At 47.3% G+C, this 15718-nt stretch overlaps 1 protein-coding gene across 8 annotated transcripts in view; it reads left to right on the top strand.

Annotated features, from left to right (window-relative positions):
* Positions 1–415: 415 nt before the first annotated feature.
* Positions 416–15718, top strand: part of KCTD1 (potassium channel tetramerization domain containing 1) — a 52554-nt gene continuing 37251 nt past the window's right edge. For 2 of the 8 annotated variants that reach the window (XM_082236081.1, XM_082236080.1), the window contains exon 1: positions 417–1154. Coding sequence is in view for 1 of the 8 variants with exons in the window: in XM_082236077.1 (XP_082092203.1) it covers positions 3771–4007 (237 nt within the window). In the remaining 7 variants the exon portion in view is untranslated. Of the gene's footprint in view, positions 1155–1265; positions 1662–3709; positions 4008–15718 lie in introns of those variants that run through there. The other 6 variants (XM_082236082.1, XM_082236079.1, XR_014222981.1 and 3 more) reach the window with 4 other exon arrangements.

Below are 15718 nucleotides of genomic sequence, written 5' to 3'. Positions count from 1 at the left end.
GAGTGCCAGGCCAAGACACAGTGGCGTCAGTTTGGCACTGCCAAGTTTGCGAGAGCCGTCTGCTTTGTGTTCACCGAGAAAGCAACGTGTAGCGCCTGGGCAAGTTCAGACGTGCTTCTCCCCCCCCCCTCCAGCCCAGAACTGTCTGGCCGCCCCTAGCTAAAACCCGCCTTAGAAACATCTCCCTTTCGTTGTGGGTGTCGTGACTGCCAACCCCCCCTCCCCCCGCGTCCCATCTTCTCCTTTTGAAATAAAAGCGGCAAAATGCTTAAGATCGAGGGCGCCGCTGCCGCGCAACAACCGCTTAAAGTTAGGGAAGGCTTTGCGGCAGCTGGAAGTGCAGGCGGAAATGAACTGTAGCGCGGCTGTGCGTGTGAATCGGTAACGGGATTCCAGCGGCTACTCAACTTGAGGGCGGCTTTTGGCAGCGCCGGGGCTTGCAAAGTCCCGTATTGCCCCGGGGGTGCGGTAGCGGCGAGGAGACAGAGAGAGAGAGGGAGAGGGAGAGGGAAAGATGCCTGCTGGAAAACCTACAAATGGTTCGAGGATTGCGGGAAGCCAGAAGGGGGGGAGGTGGATCTGTGCGTGTATGTGAGAAAGAGAAATGTTGATGGCTGAGCTCTGCAGGGCTAGGCTGTGCCTTCTCTCTCTCCCTCTCCCCCCCCCCCCGTTCTCTCTCTCTCTCTGTGTGTGTGTGTGTGTGTGTGTGAGCGCGCGAGTGTTGCAGCTGCCTGTCCCCGCAGGCTGGGAATAGCTCTGGATTTGCCTCTTGGCTGCGGACTGTGTGGGTTTTACTAGCCCTGGCGGCTTCCTCTTTGCTCCTCGCTGCTGGCTTCCTTCGGCTTATTAGCGCCAGGCAGGAAACAAGCGGGCTTCCTTCTTTGGTACACAGCCGGCCCGGCACCACTCGCAGGCTCCCCACATCGCCCCCCTAAGATCTGCAGCGGCGGCGGCGGCGGCGAAGGGCACTCCTGGGACCCGCTCCGGCTCCCCTGCTCGGTCTCTCTCTCGCTCGCTTTCGCTCTTTCCGGACTAGTCAGCTGCCTCCCCGCCAGCTTCGCCCTCTCCGATCCCAGCCGCAGCCTAACGTGTCTGGCTGGCTGGCTGGCTGGAGAAGCCTGCTCGATGCCTTCGCCGTGAGATCGACGCGCCTGGTATGCAGCCAGAGTGGCCTCTTTCTCTCTCTCCCCCCCCCCTTCCCCCTTTTGGATGGAGCGGCGGCGTGGGGGTGGGGGGTGGTAGGTGGGATGGCCGGGGAGAGGAAGAGGGAGGGGTGGGAAGGAGGGAGAGCCGCCGAGAAGTGCAGACAATCCGAGAAGTTTCTCCTCTACCGGAGTCAACTCCAAGCTGCTTCTGCTGCCTCCGCCGCGTTTCCGCGCTTGGCTGCCAGGAATCCGTAGGGAGGAGCTGCCTTGTGCGAAAAGCCGCCTGCCGCCCCCCACCCCTCTCGCTCCGATCTCACCTGCCGCTGTTACTGCAGCTGGGCTCCCCCTCCCTACTTCTGACCCCCCCACCCCACCCCTCCAGTGGGCACCGCCAGTGGGTGGTGGTGGTGGGGTAAATCGCCCTTCCCCGCGTAAGCCATGAGAATGTGGGGGCTGCCGGGCTGCTCTTCGGGCATCACTTAGCGGACAGCAGCTGGCACCGCGCGCTGAGGCTGGGTGAGTGGATCTGTCAGTCCCAGCCTCCCCTTCTCCCGGGTGCATGCACGGGCCGATATAAAGTAACCCTTCGCATGGCGATCGCCTCGCGCGAAGCGCAACGCTGCGCGATGGAAGGCTTCCAAGCTGCTGCTGCGCCTTGTTCGGTGGCGAGTCTCCCTCTCGGTCGGTCTCCCCCTCGTTCTTCCCCGTCCTCTCCTCCTCTCCAGTCCGGCTTCCCCACTCCATTCCTCGCACATCAGCCACAACCACTGGGAGCGCGCGGCCCCTTTAAGAGCCCAGCTTTGCCTCCCGGTAGCTGAAGGTCATTAAACACAAAAGCTCTCCAGCGCTGCGGTCCAATATAGCGCATGCGCCCTGCCCGAGGACTGGCAGGGAGACGGCAATATGGCGAGAATGCCTGGCAGCGGCAGCGCCGGCGGAGACTGGAGCACCGGGGGCGGCGGCGGCGGCGCAGGAGGAGGGGGCGGCGGTGCAGGTGGCGGCGGCGGCGGGGAGAACAATGCGGGGGACCGGCAGCCCGGCCGGGGCGGCCCCCACCGGCCCCTCCACTATTGCAGCGCTGGGGAGGACGAGGACGGGGAGGACGAGGATGAGATCCAGGAGGTGCAGATAACGGGGGACGAGGAGGGAGCCGAGGAAGGGATCCTGCTGCTGGACGACGACGAGGAAGAGGAGGAGGAGGAGATGATGATGATGGGGCTGGAGTGGGCCGCCTCGGAGGAGCCGGGCCATATGATCCGTATGGACCAGGGCACCGGAGTGCTGCTGGACTCGGCGGCGGCGGCGGCCGTCTGCGGCGTCCGGGGCCGCCTGGGAGGCGTCCGGGGAGTTGGCGGCGGCGGCAGCAGCGGCGGCGTCGGGGCTTCGGCGGGGGGCGCCCCCTCGGTGCCCGTGAGCGCCCGCGGCGCTGCCGCCTCCGCCGCCGCTTCCCTGGCCGGCCAGGCGCCCGCCGCCGCGGGCCCCGCCGACGACTCGGACCCGGAGGCGGAGCTGCTGCTGCAGCGCCCCGAGCGGGCCCGCCTGAGCGAGAACACGCGGCTGGCCACCCGCTACGCGGTGCGCATCTTCCGCGAGTACCTGAGCGAGAAGGCGCAGAGCCCGGACTTCGAGAGCATGGACAAGGGGGCGCTGTGCCGGGTGCTGCGCTCCTTCTACGCCGAGGCGCGCTCCAAGAGCGGGCAGCTGTACTCCAAGTCGTCGCTCATCAGCATCCGCAGCTCGCTCAACCGCTACCTCAACGAGCCGCCTTACTGCCGCACCCTGGACCTGACCAAGGACCCCGAGCTGCGCGCCGCCAACCTGACGCTGGCCGCCGTCATCCGCAAGCTGGAGGAGCAGGGCGCCGGGCCGGTGGTGCAGAAGCAGGCCATCACGCGCGCCGACCTGCGCAAGCTCTACACCTGCAGCGTGTTCAGCACGCAGAGCCCCTTCGGGCTCCTCAACAAGGTCTGGTTCGAGACGTGCATGTACTTCTGCACGCGCGGGCGCGAGAACCAGCGCGAGCTGGAGGAGGACTCCTTCGGGCTGGCCCTGGACGAGGACGGCCGCAAGTTCGTCTACTTCAAGGCCCTGGGGCCGTACCACAAGTCGCGCTCGTCGTCGTGGAGCAAGAAGCGCGCCGAGAGCAGCGACGAGGAGAACCTGCCGCGCATGTACGAGACGGGCACGGAGTTCTGCCCCTACGCCAGCTTCGTCAAGTACTTGGCCAAGCGCAACCCGCTCTGCAAGGCCTTCTTCCAGCGCCCGCGGGACCACTGCAGCGAGGGCGACGTCACCTGGTACGAGAACAAGGCCATCGGCAAGAACCTGCTGGGCACCCGCATGCAGATGCTCTCCAAGGCCGCCAAGCTCTCCAAGACCTACACCAACCACTGCATCGGCGCCGTCTCCATCGCCACCCTCAACAGCATCGCCGGCATCGGCACCAAGCTGCCCTCGGGCGCCGGAGGGGGCTGCTACGCCCACCTCAACGGCAGGGCCCGCGCCGCCCCGCCGCCCGCCAACCACGGCGCCTACGTCCTCCCCAAAGACGGCGACGACCTCGCCGGCGTCAAGGCCGAAGCGGCGGCCGTCGTCGTTCCCGCCAAGCGCTCCCTCTATGAGGCGATGTACGCGGCGGGGGGCGGGGCCGCGGCGGGGGGCGACGCCTGCGGCCCCTCCTCGTCCCCCAAAAGACTCTGCCTGAGGCCGGCCGAGCCCCTGGACGCGGCGGCGGCGGCGGCGTCTGTGGTGGTGGTCTCAGTGAAACACGACCCCTTGCCACTCCTCATCCCCGAGGCCAATGGGCACAGAAGCACCAACTCTCCCACTGTCATGTCACCTGCTATGGTTTCCCCCACACAGGTAACAAAAAAAGGAAAGAAGAGAAACAACTTTATCCCCCCTCCCCCCATACACACCTTTTCCTTTTCCCAACTCCTCCTGTCAGCTTCAGGGAATTCCAGGCCAAAAGGCAGGTGCATGGTGGAGCCCACTGCAGGCAGCCTCCTCCAGAGTTTAGAGCTTCATCAGCAGCTCCAAGGAAGCTATCTTAGGGCAAGTTTGGAAACTTGAGAGAATAACTGTCCTGACTTTTAGCTTTGGCCCCTGGGGAATCTGGAGGAGAGGTGATTTGGGGGAAACTTTCCTGGTTTCCCCCACCTCTGCTTGGGTCAATAACTGTCCTGACTTGGATAGCTCAGTTGGTTAGATCACGGTGCTGACAACACCAAGGTTGCAGGTTTGGACAGCTCCATATTCCTTCATTGCAGTGGGTTGGACTAGATGATCCTCAGGGTCCCTTCCCATTCTACTATGCTATCAGGGAAATCTGGAGGAGAAGCATTTTTTAAATTATATTCAGCTCCCATCCACTATATACCAAAGGACAGAATTTAGCTGCTGGAGAACCTAAGTGGGGTCAGACTTTCGGAAAGTGAGTCAAAAGTAATTTTAAAAGGTTCTGAGACCTTGTTTAAATGTTCACATCCTTGACAAACTAAGTAGCTTAAGTCCTCATCAGCAATGGAAGGCTTCAGATTTCAGAAGTCCCTCCCCACTCCGTAAAATTGATTTCACATGTCCACTCCTTTTGCCTTGTTAAATTGGGGCATAGGTTTTTTTGAAAGCCAGTTACTGTATGAGTAATTGGATCTTAATCACATATTATTTCACTTCCCATATTGTCACTATATAAGGATCCTCGCTGTAAAAAAAAGCATCCTATAAAATACATTTGAGTCAACAATGTTATTACAAGCTGCTGCAATTGACTCTTAAACCTCCTGATGGTCTGGTCTCCAGCATTAACAATGAATTCAGTCTAAGCTTTGAAAGAGCTCTATTCTGTGGGTACAGGTATATGACATGCCTGAGCAATTTCCAAAGTGGAAATACCAGTTTTGTACAAACTGACCCTTTCAGAGGAGTTTGCCAGCTAATCAGCCAGCCTGAAGGCTAATTGAAGAATGGGCCTTTTTGTGAATGGCTGCATCAGCATCTGTCTTCTGTAAAATACATGTGACCTCTCTTTACTGTTTGGAGTTTGGGGCCACTTGAGTAGAGTATTGTACTTTGGTCTCCTGCTGCGTGTATCTTATGGCTGTGAATGACTAGAGATCTGCTGATGTGTGGATAATGTTTTTATTCTAGCTTGTTGATGAAAGAAACTACATCTTATATATAGTCGGCATGAGATTACCAAAAGTTGGGATGGATGGTTGAAAACGTCTTTCAGAGTTGTGTTCTTATGTTGCATGTCTGTGAGCAAGAAATAAAAAAAGACAATCCATCTTAAAAGAAGTATATTTGTATGCAAGTGTAGTAGTTCACCACCGTATGTTACTGCAGTTAGTAAGAGGAACTGCTCGTTAAGCTGCGAATCACTTTTACCACATAATTTATAAAGCCCCTTTAACCAATAATTTATAATTGTGTTCCCCGAACTGCATAAGTAAGAAGCTTACCTAAGGTGAACTTAGTTTTTGTAGTTGTTTTAAATGCTGCTGACTGCTAAATCAGACATTTCAGATAAGAAGAAAAGTCAGACTGCTGATGAAATTGTATATGCGGTAGATAGAATAAAGACATCTGTTGTTTCTGTGTTTATATCCCCCCCCCCCAGAAATGAGCATTCAGTGAGACTGGAAGATGTTAAAATGTACTTTAATAGTAATCCCCTATTTTATGTGTGTTTGGGGGTGTTTCTAGATTAGGATTAGGTAGGGTAATTGACTGCCCACTCATTTCTACACAGGACTGGGGTGGGGATAAATATTTTCATTTGCTTTGTGCATTAAGAGTGTGTGTTTTTTTTAAGCAAAAGAAAGAATTTCAATAGGCTCTGTCTACTAACCGTTCTATCTGCAGTTATTATTTTCCAAACAATTGCAGAATTCCCAGCCCCTTTTCTCATGGCTGGCACTGAAAGCAATTGAAATATGGGAAAATAAATTTAGTCTGCAATCCTAACCCCATGTACCTGGGAGTAAGCAGTAGGACTTACTTCTGTGTAAACATGAATTCAGTAGGGCTTACTTCTGAACATACATGGCTGGGGTTGCGCTCTAAGAGTCTTTCACTGCTGTCTCTTAAAATGAGAATAGCCATAATGATAAAGTCATAGAGTTGTTTGAAGAAATGGATGGCTGGGTGAATAAGCCCAAAGCACTACCTTGAGCCATCAAATGTTGTAGCTGGCCATTAATCTAGAGGAAATGACTTGACCCACAATAGTTATTGCTTAATTATAAACATAGACTTTCCAGGTCATTACTGAGTTGACTTCATCAAGTGGTATGCCACTGAATTCCATGGCTGACAAATATTGCTGCTTTCATGATAGCTTCAAGGTCTTGAAGGTCATAGACTGATAGTTTTATTGACTCTCAGTATTATAAAGATGTACACGCTGCCAGTAATACGAGTCTAAAAATAAATGGTGCACTCTAGTTTTAGGTGAAGACTAGAGGTAAAGTATTGATCTCCCTGAAATCAAGAAAGTTAAGGCTTCACCTAGAGTTACTTGATGAACATATTTGGTGCTCTTATAATTTGTAATATCGGCATCCTGACACCAAGTATGCCTATGCTCTGATGTATGAAATGAAATATATATTCTTTTGAATCCCGTGACCAGCCACTATGATACTACAGTGGGCATGACCCCCACATTTGCATATGAAGGCTTCCTGTTCTCTTTTGTGTATGAAAACACACTGTGCAAGGATTGCTCAGGTTGTACATTCCTTTGCTCATTGAATAGAATATCTGCTGGTTATGCTTCTATCCTACCCTTCCTCCATGGAGCTCAAAGTGGTATACTTGGGTCTGCAGATGGCTTCTCATCTAGTCAGGCCTAAAACTTTTGGCTTTTGTGATGAAACTGTTTGAGACCATTCTTTGAGAACAGGAAAGCATGTGTGTGTTTTATATGTGTGTGCATTCATTTGTGTGCATTTGACTTCTTGGATCATATGTGTAATTAAGGGTGTAGCCACACTTACTCTGTGTATACCAGCATAATACTGGAGATATCCAGAGCAAACATGTAAAATGTGGGTGACTTTTTGTTCACAGCTAGACACAGGAAACATTTCAGTTACATTTGCTGCGTAAAGTACTGACATAAACATATTCAGATAACTTAATGTGCCAGTAGCTACCAGATGTAAATGTACTGGTATTTCAGGAATGCCAAGTTCAAGATTTTGATAACTGTTACTACATCCACCTTTCTCTTTCATACTAAGATATCTTTTCTTGTTCTATGGAGATATCTTTTAGTGTATGAGATACAGGGGCACTGTAGGATGCAGCAATGAAATGAGGAGAAGGCATGCTAAATGTTCCTTTGATCCAGCTATCGCTTTAGGTAGCAGACACAGGAGGCATTATAGTATTTTAATCATACGTGGCTGAGCCTCCATGACCTTGACTTCAGTCTTTTTGCTTCTGAAGCGCTACAGTGATGCAGTAACATAGTTGGGACTGATGAATGAGGTTTTTAAATTGTCTGTTGCATGCTTGTGTATTCATTTTTCATAAACGATCAAGATCTCTAATAGTGCAGTGCAACAGCTATTAAGAGGTATCTAATCAGTCCTTTTTGAGTTTACTTATTAAAGTTTAGAAATTATCGTAAGAGACTAGATTGACATTAGTCAGGGCTGTAATGGGAACATGAGATGCATGTTTCTGTTGTAGCTTAGATGTATTTGGATACAAAGGGTACTGCATGGATTACTATTCATTCGTAGCTGCTGGTCCTCTTGCAGTTAGAGAGAGCATAAGACTGGGTTGTCAGAGAGTGAGACCAGGGCTTAAGCATGCTGTGTTGTGTATATAAGGAAGGAGAGTCGGTGTGATTGAGGTAATGAATATCTTTGGGTTAATTATTCAACTTCATTTGTTTATCACTGTGGACCTGGAGATTGCTCAAGACAAGACCACTACATCAAAGGAATTCAATATAGATAAAGAAAGACAAATGATTACAGTAATTATTAAAAATGACATACAGTAGCACCTTGCACTGTCTGGCTAAGGGTTTTATGTCCTGTTCTTAAACATGCTATTAGTCATTCTTATAGTCAGATGATTTGAATGCAAATAACATACCACAATCACATCCACCCATGGTAGCCTCTGTGAGACAGCTGCCCTGTGCTGACATTAAGCTGTGTCAGGGGTGAAGACATTTGCTGCTATAGACAGGATTCAGCTTTAGTCAGTGGCGTATCAAAAGTCAAATCGGCTGAACCCCACACCTGACAGTAGATTCCGATGCCTGCTTTGTTGCTTGCTGATGTAGCTGATAGTCCACACAAAGTTGCTGTTTTTCTGTGGCTGCCACCTGCTGAGATGGCTGTGACACCTGAGCCTAAGTTGTTAATATTTATCTTCTGGTTTTCTACCAAGAGAGGCAAACAACATGATTGTAATATAATATAATAAGCACAGTTAACAAACAATGTCTAAAAGCAATACGAAACCAACAAAGCAAGAGCCTAACCACAAGTAGCAAGGGTTAAAGATCTTATACATTAAATCTGGCAGCAATAAAACGTACTGTATGTGTTGCATATTGAAAACCAGTGGAATAAGAAGCACCTTCTATTTCTGGTGAAAGATGCACAAAGAGGGAACCTGTTGAACTTCAGTTGGGAGAGCAGTCCAAAAGCATGTTGTTACCACAGAAAATATCATTCATCAACTCTCCCAGGATTGCACCAAGTGCAAGTCTTCTGACAATAATTTGAACTTTTGTTCTAACCGGTATCAGACTAAGTACTCTTTAAGTTAACCTAATTTGAAAGTGTTTGTTTGGGGCTTTGGGGACTATACTGTCATTTTGTGTGAAGCTCAGAAGCAAATAGGAAGCTAGAACTAACATCATATCAAAGTTCTTCAGAGTGCCAGACAAAAGTCCAGCTTCCAGATTTTGGACCAGTTGCATCTTCCTGGGTTTCAAATGCAACCCCATGTAGAGAGCATTACAATAATTCAGTCTGGAGGCAACTGAAGCATGGGTGAGACGAATTCATGACACATGAATTTATATGAGTTTCATGCCAGCTTTTCTAGCCCTTCAATCTGTTTTTTCCACTTAGGATTTGAACCCTGGTCTCACAGGTCCTAGTCCAAGGTTCTTAAATCACTACACCACATCAGGTTGTAGTCAGCTAAGTCCTACTCAAAGTAGACCCACTGAAATTAATCACCCTAAGTTAATCATGCCCATTAATTTCAATGGGTCTATTCTGAGTAGGGCTAGACTTGAATGCCACCCACTGACTTTAATACAGAATTTTATGTTAGTCAAGAAGGCAAGAAGTTCCCATACTTTTGGGGTAACAAGTGCCTGTACAATATCCTACCTCGTTAACCTTTTGTCATTTCACCTATGTGGTGCCTCTCTTAAGTCCATTTCTTTGCACAATACTTGAATAAAACATTTACGTTTTCAAGCTGAGTGGTCTGTATGCAACAGTCATTAAAAACTGAGCCAGAGAATGTTTAATATTTTGTGTCTTGGCCAGACTTGATCAGTCTGCATGGGTGCCATCAGGAGAGGCAAGAAAATTATGGCTGGAGAGCTGAAGTAGCACCTCACAAAAAAAGCCCTCTCCTCAGATAGTTAAATAATTCACTACCCTCAGTATATGAACATCAAAGTCCTAATGCACAAACTAGAATTGCAGGTGCCTGAAAGCATTTTCCCTATTAAATGAAGCTTCTGTGCTTTTGCTGTTGAAAAGGACTCCTTTTTTGCTCACTGTTCTCCTTGCAGAGACCCAGAGATCAGAAAATGCTCATTTTTAATTGGTGAATCTGTATGACAGTGTGAGCTGACTTATTTTATGTATGGGCTAGAAATAAATGAGTGGTTAAACCCTTTGAAATGCGCCACTGCTGCAAAAGCCATGGGCTGTAATTAAATTGAATGTAGGGTTGTATTGTCTGCTGCCTTTAGCTATAAACTTGATAATAGACCCTAGTACACCAACTATTGTGTTAGAAGTTGGAACCTAATTAGTTATGTTGTAGATTTTTCAGCCACTTTGGAAGACCTGTCTTCTCTCTTCCTCCTTTCTTTTTTGGTGTGTCAGAAGCATGTGCATCCCCCCCCCCGCCACCCGCCCGCCCTCCCTCTTCAAATGAAGAAAGCATTGAAGGTGGCTCTGAAATATCAGTGTGCCAGTTACTGCTTAATGGACCATATGTTGTGAATTCTGGGGAAGTGATTTCAGTACAATTTGGATTCAGTGTCATTTGCAGAAACTTGTAAAGTACATGCCTAAGGGCAGCCTGTTATAAGCCCTGACTTTTGGGCACTGGTTTTCTAAAGGAAAATGGGTTACTGTATCTAATACTTGCGTAGTCCAGCTGCAGTTTTTTAAAAGGCTTTTAAAAATGGTTTGATACATTGGGTTTGTTTGTTTGTTTGTTTTAAAAGAAAGTTTTAAATATGAGCACTTTTGAAACAACTACCATCCATCCTAACTTCTTCATTATGGTTTAGAAAATTCATGTCTAAAGGAAAAAGTATAGTGCCATGTCAGACATTAGACTCCAGGGTCATAACTGTATGAAACATTGCTTCTGTGCAACGTCAGTAGAGAGCTCAATGGAACATCCCACTGGCAGAAGGCAGGAAAGCCATTTTCTCAGCATTTTCCTCTGTCACCCATGCTGCCCAGAAAGATCCCACAACCCTCTAGTGAAGGTTGGGAAGGGGTAACACAAGGTATGGCAAGGTGATGAGGAGAATTTTGCCATTCTGTGCTAAAATACTCCATATCTTATTCATTCATTGCACTTATGTGCCATCTTCCTTCCCAAGGTACCCAATGTGGTTTGAAGTTTTAAAGGACTAAAAGAAATGGTGTACTATCACTAGACTAGGGGTTGCGAACATAGTGCCCTCCAGAGGTTAGACTACAACTCCTATCACCCCTGACCATTGTCCGTGCTGGCTGGACCTGTTGGGAGTTGTAGTTCAATATCTGGAGTCCACCATGGTGGCTACCCATGCACTAGACAAATGATTGTCTTCACCATCTGGTTGTGAAACTGATGTGATCATGATTAAACCTCTGATTGAGACCTAATATTTGACTTGATGCTGAACTACCATAACCAGCACTGGTTCAGTGACAGGGGTCAGCTTTAACTGCTGTTACAGTACTAAAATACAAGGCACTGTGCTGCTATATACATATGATTAAACCTTTTTGCAGTAATTGGTAATTAATTGTTGAGCCATTTTTACTTCTCTCTCAACCTCTTTGCATCTGTCTCTTCTGAGAAGCCTCTGGCTTCTAGCCTTTAATCGATTAAAAACTCCATTAAATCGCACCAGCTAATATTAAGCCTCATATAGCAAGCAGATAAATATTATGAAGATTCATTATATCATTTTGTGTTTCATTATGCAAGAGTAATTGAGACATGTTTTTATTTATTGTTTGCAGTAAATCACACAACATGTATTAGCTGGTAGCTAAGTGTGAATGATGCCTGCGATAGCATAAGAACAGCACCACTATGTTCTGGAGAGAAACTAGAATGTCAATGGTAAAAGATCCAACTTGCCCTCTGTTTCCAGCTGAGGCACTGTTTGCATAGGCAAATTCGTGAATTCCAAACATGATAGGACAGAAACACTGGATCACTTTATTTATTCAATCACTCAGTTTGTGTTTTTATATTTGAGCCTTTCTCCAGTCTGGAACACATAAAGCTATGAAAGTAGCTAACTGCTACACATACATAACCTTCGGTTTGTAGAACTGGTACTGTTACAGGTACCACATGATACACATTCCGCAGTTGTAAGAAATCAAACTTTTAGTGTTCAGAACTCCCTGCCTAGTGACCAGGGTGGATTTGATTTATATCAAATCAGTTTAAATCATGATTTAAATCACTAGTCAGTAAGACAGATAATTATGAAATTATTGTGAAATTTAATAATTGAACTGTTTATATTTGGACAATTTTTCTGCTGTACTTTATTGTAAGGAGAAAAATAATCATTTCCTTAAAAATAATTTAAACAGTTATTTAACTAAAACAATAACATTATAGCATATGTATCCATGTTTGTTAACTGATGTGGTTTAAAACAGTTTAAAAAACAAAACTTAGACTGAGTTTTAGAACACATGAAAAACTTAAAACAAATTGTTATTTCCCGATGAATAGCCTTTAGACTATTATGTAACTTAAATAGAAAACTATCTTTAGAAAGATTTTTCCTCCAAAAGCATTTTATTTTAAAAAATCCAATTTAAATAAAAAAATTCTGGTTTTTTTGATTATTATTTTTTCAAATCCTTGATTTTTATTCACCCTGCTAGTGACAGAACTTAAAATGTTTTAGTTAGGCAAGTCACCCAGACACAAAGATGCCGACATCTTTCAAACTCAGATGATGATCACATGGTCCGGATCAGTTCATCTGGGAAGAGGCTGTCATTGAATTATTGTGGTCCTGAACCATTTAAGGCTTTATGCGTCAAAACCAGAGCTTTGGATTGGGCCCAGAAATTAATTGGCAGCCAGTACAGCTGGACCAGGATCAGTGTAATATGCTCAAACAATCTTGCCCCAGTGAACAACCTGACCGCTGAATTCTGCACCAGCTGAAGTTTCTGAACCATCTTCAGAGGCAGCCCTATGTATAGCATGTTGCAGTAATCTAACCTAGAGGTTACTGGAGCATAGACGTTTGGCTATCCCTGTCCAGATAGGGGTGTAGTTGGGCCACCAGCCAAAGCTTATGGAAGGCTCTCCATGCCACTCAGGTGGCCTACCTGAGCCTCGAGCCACAGCAAAGGATCCAGGAGCACTCCCAAGCTATGAACCTTCTCCTTTGTAGGAAGTGTAACCTGATCAAGAGCAGGCGATCTCCCACCCATCCAGACTAGGGAACCACCCACTAACAGTTCTTCAGTCTTATCAGAATGGAGCTTCAGTTTGTTGGTTCTCACCCTGTCCATTCCTGAGGCAAGACACTGGTCCAGCACATCCATAATTGATTTGTAGATGATGTGCACTCTGTGATTGGGCACTGTTCCAATGATTTGGACATTAGTTTAAGCTATTTTTCTCTGAAGTCATAGGAGGAACACAACCTTACTGAGAAATTGGTCCCATTGAATGAATGCCACAACAATCACAGGAAAATTAGGATTGACACTCTGAAGCATTGGCATGCAGGATATCCTGCATCCCAGTCTTCTTTTTTCCCATTTTTAAAGCAGGGGACCATCCTGTGTGCATATATCAGCCATCCCCAACCTGCGGCCCTCCAGCTGTTTTGGCCTACAACTCCCATGATCCCTAGCTAACAGGACCAGTGGTCAGGGATGATGGGAATTGTAATCCAAAACATCCGGAGGGCCAAAGGTTGGCGATGCCTGGTATATATAGTAGGGAGCAGCAAGTTGTGTTTGAAGTGGTCCACCAGCCATAGGAGAAATCACCTTATCTCACCTGTACTGTTTGTAGAAGCTTATGCTTTGTGTGCCTCTGTGTGTGTTCATCCTCCATGATCAGAGGCAACATGACTCTGAATACCAGTTGCTGGGAGTCACAAGTGAGTAGGATGGTGTTGGGCCTGCATCCTGCTTCAGGCCTCCCACAGGCATCTGGCTGGCTACTGTGAAGATACTGGACTACAAGGGACATTGACCTGATCAAGCAAGCTGTGTGTGTGAGAGAGAGGGGGGGGGAGAGAGAGAGAGCCTTAGCCATGTGCCTGCAAATGGGTGTGGTTTGTATGTTTGGAGATGACTTTGGCATGCAGTTTTTGAAGGGTTGGTCAACCCTGAATATGGTTCTTGTACCAATATACTGCTCTCCCCTCCCCCATGTATATAGTATAACATATTTATGATCATCAGGGGCTGATACAGCAGATTAGCATTCTCTTTTTACTTCTGTAAAATCTCTGGGATGCCTTGATTGATTTCAAATTCTGCCCTTTGTTTTGCTTCTTAAATGATGCCTCCCCTGCCCTTTCCGATTCTTGCCTTAATTCTGTTCAGGGATTTGCTGTATGGATGCAACACACTGTGCCAAAACTGCCTGTCCATTTTCTAGGATGAGCAAAATATAACTCCATATATTTCTTGCCTTCAGAGAAGCTTCACCTGCTTTCACCTGTAGTCACTGTAGTTTATTTATAGCATTGCATTGGTCTGGCAGGATGAATTAAGCTGGTTCAGTTGCTTAGACAAAAATAGTTGTTTTTGAGATACTCTTGCATTATTACAGATAAACCACATTTACAGTTCACTGAAGCAAGAGAAACCCACGAAGGTCCTTGGGAGCATCTGTGCATTGTTTCAGATCTGATAGATATTTCATATTAAAAAGCATCTTAAATCAAATACTAAAAATCCGAATATTGGTGTGTGTTTCAGTGAATGCTATAAATCAGGCCAGCACAAGCTATGGCCCGCCAATCCAAACACAGCTTACAAGCTATGCAATATGCTCTGTAAATCTTCTGGTTTTGCTGCTTGCCTAGGTCTGCAAAAATAAGGAAGTTGTCAAGCACCTGGCAAGCCACAATATATGGCTGGTGGGCAGTTTCAGCTTGGTGGGTTGCAAGTTGCACCGGCTTGATATAAATCCCTATTGCCTGACTTGAGGAACTATCTCAAGGAATATAAAATAATCCCCTGAAACGTGTCTTGGCTCACTTGCTTTAGTCATCTGGAGCCATTTGATGTACACAAAGAAATGAAAGGAAAAGCCCCCCCAAAGGTGGTTATAAATATCTGAAATGCAATTCCTCTTTAAACGTCCAGTACATTTCAAGCACCCACAAGCTCTTCCTCAGGTAATTCTAAAAATGCTACAAAGAGAGCTGGCTTCCTTTCTCTCTGCCATGAGTGGTACTGACTGTTTACAAGCACCTTTGGGACTTCCCATATTGTGTAGCCTGCCATTGTTGTGCCCTTTGCTTTCCCAGAGTATGCCATCTTTTATAGTACACTGTTGTTGGTCTGGACTCTGGACTCTATAGTTGAAGGGTCCTGTGTTAGAGCTGGAGGAGCTTTTTGGCTTCTTCCTGTTCTGTGAAATCTGCAAATAATTGTACTTGAAGCCTAGGGAAACATGATGGTATGTCATTTTCCAGCTCTACAATTCTATGATTCTACATTTCTGTGATTTTGGGCTCCAGCTGTGAGATTCTGCCCCCCTCCCAATTTTTGGCAGCTATGATTGCTGATCTAGAGCCATAGCTAGGGGGAGGGGGGGTCTAGCCAGGGTTTCTGCCCTGGGTGAAGCCTCCAGAGGGGCGCCATTGAGGCTGCCAGTCTCTCAACATGTCTGGGCTTCAGCCGGAGAGAAAGATGAAAAAGTGAATGGCAGCACGAGTTCCATCCTTCCCCTTTCTCCCCATGAAGCTGAAGAAGGCTCGTTTACAACACGATACAGGGAGAGCGAGAGCTGGAAAATCTGGAGAGGCTGCGTGGCTCTATCCAGTGCTGGCATCCCTAAACTTGGCCCTCCAGCTGTTTTGGGACTACAATTCCCATCATCCCTGACCACTGGTC

The sequence above is a fragment of the Podarcis vaucheri genome (assembly GCF_965113315.1).
Source record: "Podarcis vaucheri genome assembly, chromosome: 8".
Classification (NCBI taxonomy): Eukaryota; Metazoa; Chordata; class Lepidosauria; order Squamata; family Lacertidae; genus Podarcis; species Podarcis vaucheri.
Note: the sequence above shows the minus strand (reverse complement) of the source record. Positions and strands in the feature narration are given on the sequence as shown.